The sequence below is a fragment of the Balaenoptera physalus genome, assembly GCF_965194825.1.
Source record: "Balaenoptera physalus genome assembly, chromosome: 16".
Taxonomy (NCBI): Eukaryota; Metazoa; Chordata; class Mammalia; order Artiodactyla; family Balaenopteridae; genus Balaenoptera; species Balaenoptera physalus.
Window position 1 is genome coordinate 16,298,890 of NC_138898.1, and position 20,825 is coordinate 16,319,714.

The window sequence follows — 20,825 nt, forward strand, 5'->3', positions numbered from 1 at the left end:
CAGCCCTGCACACCCACCGGGGGTGGAGGAGAAGGGGGCCAGCGGGCTGCAGGAATTCAGCCTCGGGCTGGGGGTTGTCACCGAGGGGTATTTCTCCTCTTTGAAAACGGACTGGGGACCCCTCCACCCCACCCCTTTCACTGCATTTCTTAAAGGGATCACACCGTTTTTCCTTTGACTCCATGGAAGCCAGGTTTGGGACACTCCGTGGACACTTTGAACCTCTCCTTCCCACTTCCTTCCCAGCTGGCAGCCTTCCTCTGGCTGAGTGAGTGGGGGCCTCCCAGGCATGGCACTGACCAGCCGACCCAGTGCTGACTTGGCTCCTGGGTTCCTTCAGCCTCGGGTGGCATCTTGCTTACCCCCTCCAGGGGCGCAGTGAGTCCGGGGGTGGGGGGGGCAGCCCTGAGCTGCTTGGAGAGAGTCGCTGTCACCACCACCCCCATTGCCCTCTCCCCCGAAGCTGGAGGACGGTGAGGTGGTCAGGGGCTACGATGAGATGAGCGGGGGCCGCTTTGACTTTGATGATGGCGGGGCGTACTGCGGGGGCTGGGAGGGGGGAAAGGCCCACGGGCACGGACTGTGCACGGGCCCCAAGGGCCAGGGCGAATACTCGGGCTCCTGGAACTTTGGCTTTGAAGTGGCGGGTGTCTATACCTGGCCCAGCGGAAACACCTTCGAGGGATACTGGAGCCAGGGCAAGCGGCATGGGCTGGGCATAGAGACCAAGGGACGCTGGCTGTACAAGGGCGAGTGGACGCACGGCTTCAAGGGACGCTACGGAACCCGGCAGAGCAGCAGCAGCGGTGCCAAGTATGAGGGCACTTGGAACAATGGCCTGCAGGACGGCTATGGCACGGAGACCTATGCGGATGGAGGTGAGCCCAGCCTGGGGCCTGCGGACCAGGGGGAGGGGCCAGGCAGGGTGAGGAAGATGGGTGGAGGGTGGGACGATCCAGGGGCAGGACAGCACCAAATCAGAGGTGCCGGGATGTTATCTGCTGTGTGGCTTTGGGCAAGCGGCTCCACCTCTGTCTGCATCCATTTCCTTGTTAGTAAAGTGGGGTCAATAACGGAGCTATTGAGAGGATTGGCAGAAGTGCTTCTAATACAAGGCCTGCCATAGAAATACACATTCAGTAAGACACTACTGCTACTGTTGCATGCTAGGTGTACCATCAGATGTGGAATATGCTTCAGAAGAATTGGTGTCTAGTGTCAACTTTGCCATGAAAATTATTTTCAATCTAAAGATCATGAAGTGTTCATTCGTTCATTCATCCATCCATCCCCCCACCCACTCACCCATCCACACATCCATCCATCCACATATCCATTCATCCATCTATCCACCCACTCATCCATTCATCCATCCATCCACCCATTTATCTGTTCTTCCAACCATTCATCTATCTATCCATCCATCCATCCACCCATTCATCCATCCACATATCCATTCATCCATCCATCCACCCAGTCATCCATCCATCCATCCATCCATCCACCCATTTATCTGTTCTTCCAAGCATTCATCTATCTATCCATCCATCCATCCACCCATCCATCCATCCACATATCCATTCATCCATCCATCCATCCATCCACCCAGTCATCCATCCATCCACCCATTTATCTGTTCTTCCAACCATTCATCTATCTATCCATCCATCCATCCACCCATTCATCCATCCACATATCCATTCATCCATCCATCCACCCAGTCATCCATCCATCCATCCATTTATCTGTTCTCCCAATCATTCATCCATCCACCCATTTGTCCATCCATCCATCCATCCATCCATCCATCCATCCATCCATCCATCCACGCATCCATCCAAGCATCCTTTCGTTCAGTGCATATTCCTGTAGTACCACCTATTCACCAGGCACGGTAAAAAGCGTTCGATATAAAGAGGAACAAGAGACATCCCATGGGTTCAAAGATAGGCTTGTGGACAAACAATTATACACAAGTATCCACAGAGTGCTGTGGCAGAAAAGAGAAGTTAGATTTGAGGAGGTCAGGGGATGCTTTCGAGGAGGTGACATCTGAACTGAACCTTGATGGGAAAATTATGTTTGAGAGGCAGATAGAGAATGGCCTCAGGTGCAGGATGCGCTCCTGACCGGGCTACCGACTGGTGAATGTCTGGCGAGCGCCGCCCTCGAATCCATCTGGATGTTAACAGGTTGTGTCCCTGGAGCTTCTATGGCACCATGGCGGCCACGCAGCCCTGGCTGGAATTGAACAAAATCTGGCTCCACGTTTCCTAATTTGGTGACCTTGAGCAGTTTGCGGAACCTCTGCAATTCAGTGCAATTAAGTTCACCAGATGTTTATGCCAGACACTACACTACACACTGGGGACAAGCAGAGAGCAAGCTTCAGATTCTCCAATTACCAAGTGGAGATAATCCTTGCACGCTTGCTGGGCATCAGTTACCCATGCAAAGTGGTGCCAGTACGCATGTGCTGAAAGTTCCTTCCTTCTTCCCCCTCCCCAAACCACGGTGTGTGTGTGTGTTGGGGGCCTGGATGTGAGTCGCAGGGACACACATTTCTGGGAAACTAGAGGCCGATGTCCCAATATGTCTAAAATGGGGGAAACCCATTCATTCATTCATGGATCACCAACTATGTGTCAGGCACCCTCCCACAGCGAGTCCTAGGGGCCGGGGCAGTGAGCAATCAAAGTCCTCAGGGACTTCCCTCTCTAGTGAAGAAGACAGAAATAAACCGGAAAACAAACATATATGCAATTTCCAGAAGTTACTAGTGTTATGAAAAAAAATAGCAGAGAAGGAAGAGGGTGATATTTTTGGATGGGGGGTTCCTGAGAAGTAGGGTGGAGAGGGCTAGCGAGGGAGGGGAGACCCCAGGCAGAGGGCATGGCGGCTGCAAAGGCTCTGAGGCAGAACTGGGCTTGGCATGCGTGAGGAGCAGCAAGAACACCGGAGCAGCGCGATCCGCATGAATGAGGGGAACAGGCCGGGCTGCTGGGGCTGCCGCTGGGGTTGCAGGCATGGACCAGGTCACACAGACTTGCAGGGCCTTGGGTTTTAGCCTACGTGTGTCCAGGAGCCTAGGAAGGTGTGTCATCGGAAGGCCTGCCTCCCTGGTTTGTCAGAAGCCCAGACTCTCCTCCCGAATGAGACAGCCCCACATCCAGGGGGCCTGGAAACCTCACAGATCCTCTCCCACGAGTGCAGCCCTCCAAAATTAGATGTGGCCACTGCTTCGGAAAATCTCTTTAATCAACCTGTCATCAGTTCTCCCAGGGGTTGTTAAGGACCTGCCCTTTGCCCCATCCTGGACAGTGTTGAGGGGAATGCGGACAAATAAGCTCCTGTGATTAGGTACCATTAGCAGTCAGGCAACCCTGGATTATTACCCTCCCCCTATCATATTATTTCATCTCTTGGAGCTTTAGTTTCCTCATCCCTAAAGTGGATTTATACTAATCTCTCCTAAGATTTCTCATGCGATAAATGTGTAGTTGCCATTATTACTATTATCTATCATCAATTCATTCAATAAATATTTACTGAGTGATTATTAGGAAGCCAGTGCTACACTACACTGGGTGGGTGGTGGGCAGGCGGTGAGGAGAGTGTAGAAATGAACAGGATGGGAAAGGTCCCTGCCTTCCAGAGAATCTAAGAAGAAATTGTGTTGGGTGCCAAGCAGGGATGTGCCAGGCACTAAGGGAGCAAGAAGCAGGCAGTTAACCAGACTGAGGCAATCAGGGAGGCTTCCTGGAATAAGTGGCAAGTGGAGCTCTGAAGTACCAGAGTGAACCAGGTGACAAGGGTGGAGGATGCGTGCTCCAGGTGGAGAGAACAGTGTACAAAGACTCTGAGGTCCAAAGCTTGCCATCCAGCAGATATCCAACTGAAACTTTCGTCTTATCCCCAGTTGTGAGAAGTACTGAGCTAAGCGATAATATGTCCCCTTTCCTCCACTCCCTACCTTACCTTGCAGTCCAGTGTTACAGGTGTCTGCCTGCTCCAAACCAAAGAAAAGAGTAGATTTCCAAACTGGAGGTGTTGACTCATTGGCAAAATCAATTTATTGGGTCATGACCTGCATTTAAAAAAATGAAAGAATGGAATAGAACAGAATAGAGTAGAAAATATCAAAGTGTTTCATAGAGAATGAGATAAAGTATTGTTTCCTGAAATGTTTGTTCAGTTGGAGATATATGTATATATATACATATATGGATATATGTATATATATTGTGTGTGTATTAAAATGTCTGCGTTTCTACATTGATGACTACTGTCTACTAATATCTCCACACAAAGTACTTAATCAAGAATAAAAGATGGCCCTTTAAATTAAATTCAACAATATAGAAAATTCGCACATTATTATTTTTATGATTTCATGGTAGATTAATAAATTATTCATCATGGGCAAAAAAAAATGTGTTTATGTGTGTGTCATGATTCAAACATATATATTTTTTACTGCAGGTCATGGTCAAAAAAGTATGAATATCACTGTTCTAAAGTGACTTGACCTGGCATCTTCATGGAAGCCCCTGCCACTCCTAAATCCACAGACCTTCTCTCTTCCCCATGCTTGTTGCTTTGGCTGGAAGTTAAGCTCCAATTCTTTGGTGGGAAGGGTAAGGTGGTCAAGACAAAGGAGCTCCAGCCTCCCAAACTCTGCCCTAAGCCTCCTGGCACCCCTCCCCCGCCTATAGCCCCACATTCCTCCCCTGGCCATATATAGCAAAGCTAAAAATAGCTGCTGACTTAAAAGCCCAAAGCCAGCAGACACCCGGTCCTTAAGTAGTAACTTGCTGCCTGGCAGTTTCCACCCCAGAGACCCACAGACTCCAGGACTAGAAGGGCCACGAGTGATCTTTGCTTTCCTCGGATCTTGACCTGGGCCTGAGCCTTGGCCTCAGAGGCCCATAAATGGCCTGAAACTACAGGCAAGATGTGTGCATATGTGCGTGGACTATCTGTGTTTTTCTGGGAGGTATTTCCTCAAAGAGCCATCAGATTCTCCAAGTAATCTGGTGCTCAGATAAATTCCAGAACGATGGGTCTAGTTCAATAATCCCCTCCCCAAAATGTGCAGTAGGAAAAACCAAGCCCAAGGTTGCCTTTTTTTCATAAAGTTAATAATAATAATAGTTAAGATTTTTGGAGTAGGAACGATGTGCCAGGTGCTGATCTTGGTACATGGCATGTGTTGTGTTATTTAAACTTTCACAATAAACTTACGGAAAAGTACTATTATTACCCCACTTTTATAGAAGAGGAAACTGAGGCAGATAGTAAGTATTCTCTCATGGTCCTCTAGCTGATAAGGGGCAGAGATGGAATTTGATCGTTGTAAATGATAATTAAATATTTTATACATATTATGAATCAGTATTTTAATAAATGACAGACAACTATACAAAATAATCAGGACTGGCTACATAATTTGGGGGACACAGTGCAAAATGAAAATGTGGGCCCCTTCTTCAAAATCAGTAAGAATTTCAAGATGGTGACGAGAGCATTAAGCCAAGTTCAGGACCCTTCTGAGCAGAGTCCTGTGTGACTACACCGGTTAAACGCCCATGAAGCTGGCCGTGACGGTAGTAACAATGGTCTTGACCATTTGTTGAGTCTTTACTAGTTTTTATCAGGCTCTGTGACAATAGTAATAACTGTCTCTACCATTTACGGAGTCTTTACTAGTCCTTCTCTCTCAGGCTCTGTGCTAAGAATCGTACATTCATTATATTAATGAGGTTTGTTTTTTATTTTTCCTTAACATAATTTTTTATATATATTTTTTATTAGTTGTCTATTTTATACATATTAGTGTATACATGTCAATCCCAATCTCCCAGTTCATCCCACCACCACCCCACCCTCCCACCCCTGCTTTCCCCCCCTTGGTGTCCATAGGTTTGTTCTCTACATCTGTGTCTCTATTTCTGCCCTGCAAACCGGTTCATCTGTACCATTTTTCTAGGTTCCACATATATGCATTAATATATGATATTTGGTTTTCTCTTTCTGACTTACTTCACTCTGTATGACAGTCTCTAGGTCCATCCACGTCTCTACAAATGACCCAATTTCGTTCCTTTTTATGGCTGAGTAATATTCCATTGTATATATGTACCACATCTTCTTTATCCATTCGTCTGTCGATGGGCATTCAGGTTGCTTCCATGACCTGGCTATTGTAAACAGTGCTGCAATGAACATTGGGGTGCATGTGTCTTTTTGAATTATGGTTTTCTCTGGGTATATGCCCAGTAGTGGGTCTTTATAAAAAATATTTATTGGGGTATAGTTGATTTATAATGTTGTGTTAGTTTTAGGTGTACAGCGAAGTGAATCAGTTGTACATATACATATATCCACCCTTTTTTTAAAGATTCCTTTCCCATATAGTCCATTACAGACTATACATAATCTGTAATACAGAGTATTGAGTAGAGTTCCCTGTGCTTTACAGCAGGTTCTTATTAGTTATCTATTTTATATACAGTAGTGTGTATATGTCAATCCCAGTCTCCCAATTTATTATTGAGGCTTCTTAACAACTCTCTCATCTACTACACTAGCGGCTTTCAAATTTTTATGACTACAATCCACTTTAAGATATGTATTTCCCATTGCAATTCTATGCACACACACACACAAACATAAAACTGAAGCAAGTCATCATGAAACAATATTTCTCTTCCTATATGCTGTACTTGCTATTTTCTCTTTTATGAGATATTATTGATAGAATTATTGTTCTCTCTTGTTGAGAGAATTAAATGATGCACTGATATACATAAAATACTTAGAACAGTGTTAGGCATGTGGTTAGTGCTCTTATTATTATTATTACATACTGAAAAAATGATATTTTTATGTTTAAGTATGAGACCTGGGTCAAAAACACAACCTTCTATGCTCTGGATACAGATTTCTTTGTCCTTCCCAAAGCTGATGACTTAAGCTCATTTTAGCCCAATTGACTCTGAACATGGGAGCTAAATGAATTTGCCAGGCTAGAGGCCTGAGTAGTACCTGATGTCACATTATCTGGGCCTGTGATATGTGTTCCTTGAAGCAACTTAACCTCCATATTTCTTTACATATTTGCTCCGCAAAGGAATATCGTTTCTATCGATCTATGTGTCTATCTTTGTGCCAATATCACACTGCCTTGGTTAGTGGAGCTTTAAAACACGTTTTTAAATCAGAGTAAATCCTCCAACTTTGCTCTCCTTGTTCAAGACCGTTTGGGTTATTCTAGATAATTTCCATTTCTATATATATGATAAAATCAGGTTGTCAATTTCTACTAAAAAAGCCTGATGGAAATTTGATTAAAAATGCATTTGGGGCTTCCCTGGTGGCGCAGTGGTTGAGAGTCTGCCTGCTAATGCAGGGGACACGGGTTCGAGCCCTGGTCTGGGAGGATCCCACATGCCGCGGAGCAACTGGGCCCGTGAGCCACAACTACTGAGCCTGCGCGTCTGGAGCCTGTGCTCCGCAACAAGAGAGGCCGCGATAGTGAAAAGGCCCGCGCACTGCGATGAAGAGTGGCCCCCGCTTGCCGCAACTAGAGAAAGCCCTCGCACAGAAACGAAGACCCAACACAGCCAAAAATAAATATAAAAATAAATAAATAAATAAAAGAGCCTTCCCTAAATTAGAAAAAAAAAAAAAAAAAGAATGGAACGGCCAGCTGAATGGAACAGCAAGTGGAGGCCGAAAAAAAAAAAAAATGCATTTGATGGATTATGCTGAAGTGTATTCAGCACAACTTCACAATTAAGATAAGCATAAGAACCAAAGGCAATTTGTAAAGAAGTGACTGTATTATCTCTTCACTAGAGAATTTAAGAGACCTATCCATATAGGTCTATGGAAACTGTCTTGTTGCTTTTTAAATTCTATTTTTCCATTTTCTTGGATCCTAGTTAGTTTTCTAACAACTTGCTGCATTGTTCATACTGATGCATTCATTACATTAATTTATTGTGTGATTATGAGTAACATAATTACAGAAAAAATGCATTTGATCTACACATCAGTTTGGAGAGAATGGACATCTGAACAGCAGTGAGCCTTCCAATCATGGACATGGTATATATCCCTATTTATTTAGGTCTTCTTTAATTATGTTCGGCAAAGTTTTAGAGTTTTCAATGTCTTGCACTTTTTGGGGGGGGGTAAAATTAACAAGTATTTTACTTTTTTATGATATTATAAATGGCATTTTAAATTTCATTGTTCCAATTGTTCACTGCTTTTTCAATCCTTTCACCTTGCTAAATTAATTTCTTAGTTTTGGTGGGATTTTTTTGGGGGGGGTTGTTTTTCAGATTTAAAAAGAATGACTTTTAATTTAGAATTTCTTGATTGCTATTAAAACTCAAGTGTAGAAGTCCTAAGAGAATCTGATGGAACTAAAGGAAGCACGTGTTGCTTAAACACTTGGGGCTTAGAGTAGCCAGATCTGGGTCCAAATCCCAGTGGGGCCACTTCTTAATTCTACAAACAGAAGCATCTCATGTGAGTGCTTTCACCTTCCATTTCCTTTTTTCCATTAGGGATGTCAAAATCTCCCTCAAAATGTGATTGAAACAATGAAATGAGAGAATACATAAAAAGGACTTAGCAGGATGCCTGGCACAGAGGAAATGCTGAAACGTATATTCTCTTTTCTGTGTTTCTTTCACAGTCCAAAGGGCGAACTAATTCAGGATGGCCTCAACCACAGCTGCTTCCGTTTGGGGAAGAATATTTCAATACAAAACCTAGCTTTTGATTTTGGAGCTCTTAATAAGCCAAGACGTTGCATAATTCTGCCTTGGGTCCTGCCAGTGTAGATGGAACCCAAGTCAGGCATGATTCCATTTCGAATGTAGAATCAGCATAATTTAACCTCATCTTGAAAATCTCATGTCCCAGTTCACAGCCAGGGGTCAGCATGACAGTTGTCTGGGCTGCTGTTACAGCAGCTTCTTGGCACTTATCCGGGACTCCAGGGGAGCAGAATGGACCCTCAGTAAGACAGGGAAGTGGATGTCACTAGTTCTCCTCTCTGCAGCCTTGTTTTCTGGGATGCATGTGTCCAGTTGGCCAAATCTCCCCAGACGTACCCCTGTCCAAGGCCAGGCCCTTGGCATTCATCGAGCTGGCTTGCTTCCAGGGCCTGCTAATTTCATGTCCCCAGCAGCTGTTGCCTGGACCAGCCCTGGCTGCCACACCTTTGTGAGGAATGTCCAGTCTCATTTTCTAAGGGCCCTGGTTGAGGGCGGGGTGTGGGGTGAGGGAGACAGGCTTGCTTCCTGCCATAGACCAGAGGGTCGCCACTGTTCTCTCCTTTCCTTTCCCAAGCCAGAGCCACAGAGTAGGTGGGCTTTGGGTCTGGTCAAGACCAAGGCCCCTACTTACTCCTGCATAACTGGGAGTCGACTGACCCAGACCCACCTGCCAGAATCCATAGGGCGATCCAGGGGCAGTGGGAACTCCAGAAGCCTCTCCCCCTAGGCGAGTAGTGAGTACCTTGTGCCTGGAGGTATTCAAGCATGTGCTGCTGACCATTGTTTGAACCGTGTAGAATGGGGGCCACACCCTGAGGCCTGAGGGTGGGCCGCAACCTGCAGGAAATGCTCTGTGTGGCACGCACAATGTTTTTCTTACTTTTATTTTTAATTAAATTTGAATCCTTTGTGAATACCATCTTCACAAAGTGATCCAATTTCACATCATTGATGACAGGACAACCAGACAATAGGGGCCTTTGTTGGGATGTACAGAGAAGGACACAACATCCCCTATATAATATTCCTGCCGGGAAGGTGTGGATACAGGGTAGTTCACGCAGGGCCTGGTAGGCCATTGTAAGAATCTGGCTTTTACCCTGAGAAAAATGCAGGCTATAAAAGTGACACGCTCTGACTTTGTTTAAAGGGCTTCCTTTGGCTACTGTGTTCAGAGACGGTTTGGGGGCAAGGATGTGGTGCGGAAAGGGTAGAAGCAGGGAGATCAATTAGTGTGTCTATTGCAATGACACAGCTGAGACGTGACGATGGTTTGGACCTCCAACCTGGATCAGCAGAGGTGGGGAGAAGTGGTTGAACTCTGGGTCTATTTAGAACCTGGAGCCGAAAGATTGGGCTGATAGATTGCACAGGGGGAGTAAGAGAAAGAGGAATCAAGGAAGGTTCCAAGGCTTTGGCCTGAGCCACAAAGGATGGCGTTGCCCTAAGATGGGATGAGGGTTTGAAGAGGGAAGGTCAGGAGCTCGGTGCTGTATACTGAGAGTGAGCAAAGCCTGTTAAACATGGCACATGGGCGTGAGGGTTGTGGGCGGACGTGCACACAGACAGGGAGCCCTGAGCAACCAGTGGGGGGGTCTGAGCCCAGGCCGTCTCCCCTTGATCCCTTTCCTCCCCCACACTCAACTATTTCTGGCTTCCAAGGCCCTCAGCGTTGCTGAGCTGACCCAGGGCCTGGCAAAGATGCTTTCCCCCAGGCCCCAGGATTGTCAGCATCCGGTCAGTGTCACCTGATTAATCCCCTGTTGGTGATCCTGGGAAACCAGAGACAGTGGAGCTTTGATGGGAGGTAGCATTTCGGGGCCACGGGAAGGGACTTCGGGACCACCTCGCAGGCGAGCCAGAGAGCAAGGCCTTGGGATTGTTACAGGAAAAACGGAGTACCGTCTATATGCTCACCCCAAGGGACTGTTCAATTAATTCATAAGACCATGCCAGGAAGTACGAAAACCACTCAAAAGACAGAGGCAGAACTATGCCTCAATAAAAAAAAAAAAAGTTTAAAAAGAGAGAGAGAGAGAGAAAAAAGACAGAGACAGGGACTTCCCTGGTGGTCCATTGGTTAAGACTCTGAGCTTCCACTGCAGGGGGCGTGGGTTCAAGACCTGGTCAGGGAACTAAGATTCCCGTATGCTGCACGGCGCATCTGGGGGAGGGGGGGAAGGACAGAGACAGACCCACCTATACTCGTATGGAAAGGAATCTAAGGCATTTTAAGCAAACAAGAGCCGCTGGACAAATATTTATTGAGGGGGAGAGTGTTAGGGTGGGGAGCAACTAATCTTTTAGTTCACTTGTGATATATATAGGCTTGTAAATAAGTAGAAAAAGCCCTGGAAGGACTGAAATTGTTAACAGTGATTACCTCTGGGGAGACAATACAAGAGTTTTTTATTTTAAATACTCCTCTGTTGTTTGAATTTTATGCAATGGGCATGTGCAACTTTGTAAGTTTTCCAGAAGTGCTCTCCCCCCAACACATAAACCTTTATATGCTGACATGCTAAGAAGCCTTCAGGGTACAAAGAGAGTTTGGGGGCTCTAAGCAGAGTCCCCCAGAATCTAGGCTCAAATACCAAATGAGTTCCCTTCATTCTGCCCCACTCTGGGGTATTCAGCTCTTCAAGGCAAAGCAGGATTGAAAGGGCAAGCAAGGCAGGTGATCTGTTCTTTAGTCCCAGCTGAGCTACTGCCTGGCTGTGTGGCTTTGGGTAGGTCCCTGTACCACTCTGTGCCTAAGCTTCCTACCCTGTATAATGAGGGGTTGAACCACACTCACTCCTGGAGGTAAGTCGATTTCTCTCACACGCAACATCAGCTACTTGACTGTGGCTGCCCGGAGAGGTGGTGAGGGGAGACTGCTCTGCCTTATTAGGATTCAGCATCGTGATCGATTAACAATGTCTGTTGTGGACACAGGATGGGGAAGAGGTAGCCCATGTGACAGATGACTTGTTGCCTTGGACTAGATGGTCTTCAAGGTCCATTCCAGCTGTGCCTTTCTTGGGATTGAAATATTCTCACTTACCCCCGAGTTGAGGTTGTCTGTGACCCTGTTGTGCATGTGTGGATATCAGGAACGCGACAGTCTGTATTAGCTACCGGGCGCTGGCATCAGCTCCTACTGGTGCATGACAGCCCATTGTTAAGTTTTCAGGAATTTTGCAAGCTGGCTGTTCGACCGCTGGTAGCTTGACTGGCCAGGGTGGGAATATTTAGATGATGGAAATTGGCCGACGCGATGAATCAGGGTCGTTTGTTTTTCCAAAGAGCTGTCTTACCAGCATACCAGGAACGATGTGCTAATATGAAATGCCCTTCTCTCCTTCCCACCCAAATTTAAGGCAACCAACCCTCCCGGTTTGCCTGGGAACTGTCCTGGTTTTAGTACTGAAAGTATTAAAGTTTCTCGGGAAACCCCTCAATCTCAGGCAAACGGGGATGACTGGTCACCCTGCAATCCTTTCCCAAGAAGTGAAGGGAGCCAACACTTATTGAGAGTCTGAGGTCTCTGCTAGATAACTCACATGACACTCACAGCAACCCTGCAAGGAACATTGCTTTGCTTCTTTTGCTGAGCAGGGATAGACTCAAAAAGAACTTGTCCAAGGCCATGTACTCATGTACTCATCTGACAGTATCTCCTGGATGCCTTCTCTGGGCCAGTCATCACACTGAGGGCTGGAGATGCTGTGGTGAGCAAGGCAGTCTTGGTCCCTGCCCTCAGGAGCGTGCATTCTAACAGCAGAGACCAGCATTGGACAGTTATTTAATTACAACCTGGGATAAATAATTTGAAGGGCAAGTAGAAGGGTTTATGAGCTGATAATGGGTGAACCTAGTCTGGTCAGGTAATCAGAGAAGGCTTCCTTGAGGAAGTGATCTTAGCCTTGAGGCTGAGATCTAAAGGATGGGTGATGGGAGGACCACATGGTGCCAGACAAAAGGAATATTGAGTGCAAAGGCTTGGAGGTGGGAACGGAGCATGCTGTGTTCAAGAAAAGGTGGGAGCATGGAGACTGAGAGAGAGAGTGGGATACATGAGGCTGGAGGGTTGGCAGGGCCCAAGCCAAGAGGGCTTCGTGGGTCACAACGAGGAGTTTGAATTTCATCCTTACAGCAGATGCTGTGGGACACCCTCAGACACCCCGCAGGAGCCGGGTCCTCTTTTCCCCAGCTGCTGGGACTCTGGGCTGCTGATGGCTCATAGCTGGCCATTGCCCTCTGTCAAAAGGAGGTGCCTCCCTCTGGGGGTAACCCATAGTTAAGGACTAGTTGATACAGGCGTACAAAGACCCAGCCTCCTTGCTTCGATTTTGGACGACTCTGAAGGGCCATACCAGCTCCAGAGATCCCCATGGGATCCAGTGAGGCTTTAGCTGCAACTGTTCAACTTCTTCCACTTATTGAAGCCTGCTTCCTTCCTTACGGCTGTTTGTCCCAAGAGCCCTCCCCCCAAAATCACCCACATGCAATCTCAGTCTCAGAATATGTTTCCTAGGGGACAATCCTCCCTCAAGGTACTGGGAAGCCGTCACAAAGTTTTAAGTGGGGGTAACCTGATCACATCTGCATCTTACAAAGGAGATGACTCCGGCGGCAGCGAAGGGTGGATTGAAGTGGGTATCTGGGGAGGCAAAGACCAGGGCAGATGCTACTGTAGTCAACCAGGGAACATTGGCACAGTCCTGCACTAGATGTACAGGGTGGAGATAAAGGGAAGTGGGGAGAGATTAAAGAGATATTCAGAGTCAGGTCTGTTTCCAAAGCCCAAGCAATTTCCATTATTCTTTGTTGCTCCCAAAGATGTCTCAGGTTTGACTTGCTCTCTCTGGGACACAGGATCCATTGTCTTCATCAAGGTGGGATGGGTCCCCTATAGTCAAGAGCATCTATGTGACTGTCCATGGCATGGGCATGTGTGTTCACCACGATGTGCATTCCTGGTTTACCTCATCTGATTTAGGGTGCCCGGACAAGAGCCATGACCCTTGGACTCTTCTGGTGCTCACTCCCCTACCTGCCATGCTCTCTCTTAAACCCTGTCTGAAATCTGTTGATAACGCTTCCATGGTCCTGCCCAAAGATCTTGAACTAACTTCTAAGACTACGTGAGAGGACCTGGAGAAGGATCAGAGATGGCTATTGGACAAAATAGACAATATATAGACAAGATAGCGGCCATAGGTGGTAAGAAGTGATGAGAGTTTGGAGGAAGGAAGGTGGCCTGGGTAGGTTTCTGAAGGAGGTGGCTTTGAAAGTAGGCTTTGGAGGATCTGGGGAGGAAAACTGAGAAGGTGAGCTGGGACCAGGTCATGAAGACCCTGAACTGTCAAGTAAGGACTTCCATGGGCAGTGGGGACCCCCGGAGAGAAGCTACTCCTGATTCCTTTCTCTCCATCTCTGTTCAGTCCCCTAGGGACACTGACAGTTGGACCTCAAACAGTTTCCTAGAAATAGGCAGGTGTCATCGGCCAGAGGGGATGGTGTTCTCAGTATTCATTCTGTATTTGGAGGCAGAATCCATGGTCTGACCCACAGGTCTCTTCTCTGTCTCCCCTTGGGTTTCTGAAACGGTCATGCTTTCTTCCGAGCTGAGGTTTGGGTGAGGGTTTCTGAACCTTTCACTTGTAAGGGGTATTCTGAGGTTCTTAGAGGTACAGAGGAGAAAGCACTGGTCAGGATGCTTGGCTGTGATCACCAACAACTGCTACACTGGTGTGATCATGAGCAAGTTATTTACATTTTTAGTTTCAGTTTTTCCCACTGTAAAATCAGAATGCTAATACTTGCATCTGTTTGGATATTTTTTTCTGTCTGCAAGTAACAGAAAACCCTAACACCAGATGACCTAAACTAGCCCTTTCCAACAAAAATATAACATGGGCTCCAAACGTAATTTAAAATTTTCCAGTAGCCACATTTAGAAAGGTGAAATGAATTTTAATCACGTCTTTTATTTAACCCATTACCCAAAATATTATAATTTCCACATGTAATCAATATGTAATTATTAGTGAGATATTTTACATTCCTTTTTGTACTAAATCTTTTTTTTTTTTTAATTTTTATTTATTTATTTATTGGCTGCACTGGGTCTTCGTTGCTGTGCACTGGCTTTCCTAGTTGCGGCGAGCAGGGGCTGCTCTTCGTTGAGGTGTGCGGACTTCTCATTGCAGTAGCTTCTCTTGTTGCGGAGCACGGGCTCTAGAGCGCAGGCTCAGTAGTTGTGGCACATGGGCTTAGTTGCTCTGCGGCTTGTGGGATCTTCCCAGACCAGGGCTCAAACCTGTGTTGCCTGCATTGGGAGGCGGATTCTTAACTACTGCGCCACCAGGGAAGCCCCTGTACTAAAACTTTTAAATTCAGTGCTCAATAACCACATGCATCTAATAGCTACCATATTGGACAGCACAGACCTTGTTTAATAAGGATATTTCTAATCACACATAAACAAGAATCCAGAGGTAGGGAAGTCTCAGGACTGGTTAATTTGGAGGCACAACAGCATCAGCAAGAACCCAGGTTCCTGCTGCCTTTTTGCTCTGCCATCCACAGAGTGTCAATTTTGTTCTCAGCTAGTTCCCCTCATGGTCCCAATATGGCTGCCACAGCTCCAGGAGTCATGTCCACATGCAACAACATACAGCGGAAAAAGAGGGTATGTTTCTCCACAAGTATCTCTTGAGAAGAACTAAGAACTCTTTCTTGTCTCCCTTGCCCCACACCTTTTGCTGACTTACCTCAGGTCTCAATGCCAGAGTTCATCACATGTTCATATGCTCATGTCTAATCCAATCACTGGCAAGGTGGATAGACTTGAATGCCTGGCTTTTTTTTTTTTTTTTTGGCTGTGCCTTGCAGCTTGCAGGATCTTAGTTCCCCTACCAGGGACTGAACCTGGGCCCTGGCAGTGAAAGCGCTGAGTCTTAACCACTGGACCGCCAGGGAATTCCCGAATGCCTGGCTTAGAGCAATCAGGATTTGCCCCTGGATTGCAGACCTTTCTCTGAGTCACATGGCAGGAATACTGGACCCTGGGACAAAAATTAAGGCTCTATTAGCAAAGAGGACAATTGTTGTTGGGTAAGCAACAACCAACAGTAGCTGTACAATAATACCTGCTCCCCATTCCCCAGGATAGATTGCATGCTAGGCCATGAAACACTTGGTGGGTATGTAAATTGGTGCAGCCAATGTGGAAAAGAGTATGGAGGTTTCTCAAAAAGCTAAAAATAAACTACCATATGACCCAGAAATCCCACTCCTAGGTATGTATCTGAAAAATATGGAAACCTTAATTCAAAAGGTACACGTGCCACAATATTCATAGCAGCATTATATTTATAATAGTGAAGATATGGAAGCAACCTAAGCATCAGCAGATGAATGAATAAAGAAGTTGTGATATATATATATATATATATAAAGAAGTTGTGATATATATAAAGAAGTTGTGATGTATATATATAATGGAATATTACTCGGCCATAAAAAAAGAATAAAATTTTGCCATTTATAACAAAAAAAAATATCTGCTCCCCTGACCCCACCAGGTTAAACTGATGTGAGCCTTATGGTCATTTCCCAAAGTGGGTTCCATGGGATACTAATCCTGACAGGTGTTCTGCAAGAAGGGTCTTCTGATTAACTAGCGCCACCTCACGGAGACTCACAGTCCCCAGGAGCACTTTAGGGGTCCTGACAAACGCCCACAGGCAGGAAAGCTCTCATTTCATTTACCCTCCTCAAACTGTCTTGACTTCAGCATTGTTTTTCTTTTTTTCCATGATAAAATATATTAACACCAGTTTTGCAAAACACATTTTTGGAGGTCCGGCCTTAATGGATTATTAAGTTATACAGCCAGGAAAATTTTCCACAGGCTATACACCTCCAGTCCGGCCTCTTATGATCAGAACTGGATGAGCTGTACCTACCACGCAGGGAAAATTCCTACAGACCAGGTAGTGGGTAGAGGCCCCAGTGACTCAGGCCACAGGCATCCTTATCCTGAGAAGAAATGAAAAGTGCAGTTTTGCCCTAACTAAACTCATCCGAAACTTGGATTCACACACCCTACGGGAAAGTCGCACATCAGGGTGCTGGCGTACGGTTACTTGCTTATTTTCCTTGACTTAGTTTTGATTACCCTTTTGGTGTCTTCCTTCCTTTGCTTTCTCTTTGTCAAAGCAAATGTATTCACACTGACGTTTAAAACCGAAGTAGAAGCCCTCTTATCTGATGTCATCAATACCAAATGCAAGCTGGTTAACTGAATGTTAGTGAGATCAGAGAAAGATTTTTAAAATGATTTATATATCTTATGACATTTATTTTAATTTATATCACATTTACGTATAGTGTATAGATATTCAGTTTTTTTTATTCACTAATCTTTTGATGGCAAAGCTTTTTTGGGGCGGGGGAGAGAGACTGTGCTTCGCGGCTTGTGGGATCTTAGTTCCCCGACCAGGGATCGAACCCGGGCCCTAGGCAGCGAAAGCACAGAGTCCTGACCACTGGACCGCCAGGGAATTCCCGGCAAAGACTTTTTTTTTTTTTTTTTTTTTTTAAGGGTATTGCTAGGTCAGAAAGGACATGCATTTGAAATTTTGGTTTTTTTAATTTATTAATTAATTAATTTATTTTTGGCTGTGTTGGGTCTTCGTTTCTGTGCGAGGGCTTTCTCCAGCTGCGGCAAGCGGGGTCCACTCTTCATCACGGTGCGCGGGCCTCTCACTGTCGTGGCCTCTCTTGTTGCGGAGCACAGGCTCCAGACGCGCAGGCTCAGTAGTTGTGGCACACGGGCTTAGTTGCTCCGCGGCATGTGGGATCGTCCCAGACCAGGGCTCGAACCCGTGTCCCCTGCACTGGCAGGCGGATTCTCAACCACTGCACCACCAGGGAAGCCCCAAGACTTTTTTTTGATGGCAGTGGAGTTTCTCATTGTCTGTCTTCCATTCCTGTAACGTATCATCTATAATTTCCAGTTTCTGTTGGTTTCTTTAAAATGGAGCAAGAAATTAAAGACACTGCAAAGTAGTCCGAGTGTAGAAAACGTCTAGATTTTTATAATTTTGTTCCAACCTTTTATAGTTATCCCATTCATACCAAATTTGAGAGGGATTTTTAAGGAACTGTCTCCCTGTGAACATCCAAAAACATTCAGTTGTTTTTGGAGAAGTAAGACTCTTTTTCTGTACACTCATAGTCCATTGGTTTAGAGAACAAATATTAATAAGTAACAAAATTTCAATAACGAGTACAATGGAGGTAAACATGTTTAGGAACAGTCTTAAATAAACACACAGTTCCGCATGTGGGAACAGAGGCGTGGAGTTGCTAGAGCATAGGCTGCTGGCCAGGCACATCAGGGTGCTAAGGGCATCAGTTAGCAGGTTTTACAACAGAGGAACAGAGCATGTTGGCTAACTGGAGGTCAGTGGAAAACTTTTACAGGATGCATATTAGAATCATCTGAGATGATTTCCAGTATCCACATCAACTAAGTCATAATCTCTGGCCCTGGGGAGTGGATCTTAAACTATAGATGTGGCTTCCAGAAACTCCTCCATCCTGTGTGTTTAGAGGGCGTGGAGGCAGGTCTCACAGATGAGCAGACCCCCAAATGTTCTTCTTCTCAAGGACAGAAGTTCTGCGGCCTGACTCAGGGGTGTCCCCAAACCAGCGAAAGCTGGGCATTCCAGGCCACAGGCCCGCTTTCTTACCAGCACACACACACCTAGGCAGAAAACCAGAGCTGGTCTCATTCTCTCCCTCTGAGTTCTCTCTGTCCTCCCTGGCTCCTCTTCATCTTCCCAGTTAATCCCAGTTAATCCTTTGCCAGCTTTTCTGAGCAAAGACTCTGACCTGCCAAAAAGCTAGCCTTTATTGAGCACTTGCTGTGTGCTAGCTGCCTCACATAGAGTTCACTTAATCTTTGGTCAACCAACCCTCCCCACTCCACTGCCAACCAATCGTCATCTCTCTGGACCACACTGCTGGGGCTGCTTAACATTGAATGCAGGGTGCACTGCAAATACTTGCTGATTCAAAGGAATGAATGAAAAACCATATAAAGTAGGTATCATTACCTCCATTTTATAGGACAACTGAGGCTTACCGGGTTTCAATAACTTATGCATGTTTTAGAACTATCCAGTGTCAGAGTTAAGGTTAAAACCCAGGTTATTCTATACTAAACCTGAAGGGGAATTGCAGGGAGAGCGCGAGTGTGACTGGAGAGCCGTTCGAAAAGAGTCAGGAAAGGTGGGCAGGGGCAGCCCACTCCGGGCCTTGTAGGCTGCTGAGAATCTTGGTCCTTACCCTGCGGGCAGTGGGAAGCCCTGTAATGTCTGCAAGTCCCAGTGAGGGGATCATCCCCAAGGGTATTAGGAAGCACTTCCTTACATAGAGGCTCCTCTCAGCCAGACGGCTGTGGGTGGGTCCTCCTCTCCCTCTTTGGATGCGTTCTTCCTGTCCCCAGAGAGAACTGTCCTGCCTTAGAGAGTCAGGCAGGGGATGGCTCCAGCACTTGGCTCTTCCCCCTTCCCAGGGCCCCATCACTCCCAGCCTCCTCTGGGTGTTTGTGCCTCTTGCCACTTGCTCGTAAGTTTCCTAATATAGCCTGGCCATTTCCTCCCCAGCTGGAGGCCAACAACCCTTCTCCTGTTGCATCTCAGTTTTTCCTGGGCTTAAAGTGGCCACGTCAGCCCATCTCACGCCAAATTTAAGCCAAAGGTAGAATGGTTGATTTAATTTCACAAACTTGTCCAATCTAGAGATTAGTTGTCTTCTTTCTTTCCTCTGGTTTACCATCTTCTCTGCTCTGTTCTTGCTCACTTCCCCCTTTGATGTATATATTTTTTCTTCTTTCTTCTGAGACTCCTGGAAGGAGCACAGCCAGACATGGGTATGAGTTTTGACTCTGTGCATTTATTAGCTGTGTCATCTTCGGTGAGTCTTATAGGAACTATTAAATATCTCTCTGGTCATTTTCGCAGATCTGTTTTCAGATGGATAGAGCAGAAAGAAGAGAAAATAGTTGGATAGTGCATGCTATTCACTCACTCACTCATTCAACAAATATTTATTGAGTACCTATTTGATACTGTTCTAGGTACTAAGGATACAACAGTGAGCAAAAAAGAATGGAATCCCTGCCTTTATGGAACTTACATTCCAGTAGGGGAGATGGTTAATAAACAAAAGAAAAAGCAAAATGTATGTAATATTAGATATGCTATGAAGGGAAAAAAAGGCAAAGAAGGGAGATAAAAAAAAAACACCTTGGGTGGGGGTTATAATTTTAAATAGGGTGGTGAGGGAGTCTTCAGTGAGATGACATTTGAGTAAAGGCTTGAAGACGGTGAGGGAGTGAGCCATGCAGATATCTGGAGGAAGAACATTCTAGGCAGAGCAAACAGCAAATGCAAAGGCCCTGAGGCAGGACCATGGCTAGTGTGCGGGAAGAACAGCAAGGAGGCCTCTGTGGCTAGAGTGAAGTGAGGGAAAGGGGAGAATGGGAGGAGGTGAGGATGGAGGAGTGATGGGGATGAGATCAGGTAGGGCCTTGTGGGTCACTAAGGACTTCAGCTTTTTCTCTGAGTAAGAAGGAGCAGAGCAGTGTCATGATCTGGCTTATTATATTTGAACAGAATCCCCTCTGATAGGTGTGTTAGGGAGATAATGGTGGCTCGGGCTACCATCTAGCAGCAATGGGGGTGGTGAGACGTGGCGAGATTCTAGATTCACTTGGAAAGTAGAGTGGACAGGATTTCCTGATGGATATTTGCAGGACACTGTACTGGGTAGGGGTTATTTTTTCCTTAAAAATTTATTTACAAATTATTCATTTATCAAATCAACTTTATTGAGGGATAATTTCCATGCAATAAAACACATTTTAAGTGCACAGTCTTTTTTTTTTTGAATTTTTGAATTTTATTTATTTTTTTATACAGCAGGTCCTTATTAGTCATCAATTTTATACACATCAGTGTATACATG

General features: G+C 45.8%; 1 protein-coding gene across 3 annotated transcripts in view; it reads left to right on the forward strand.

The window, feature by feature from the left end:
- The window catches only part of JPH2 (junctophilin 2), a 64,544-nt gene continuing 43,719 nt past the window's right edge, over nucleotides 1-20,825 (forward strand). For all 3 annotated transcript variants that reach the window (XR_014254804.1, XM_082430175.1, XM_082430176.1), the window contains exon 1: nucleotides 1-878. Coding sequence is in view for 2 of the 3 variants with exons in the window: in XM_082430175.1 (XP_082286301.1) it covers nucleotides 500-878 (379 nt within the window). In the remaining variant the exon portion in view is untranslated. The remainder of the gene's footprint in view (nucleotides 879-20,825) is intronic.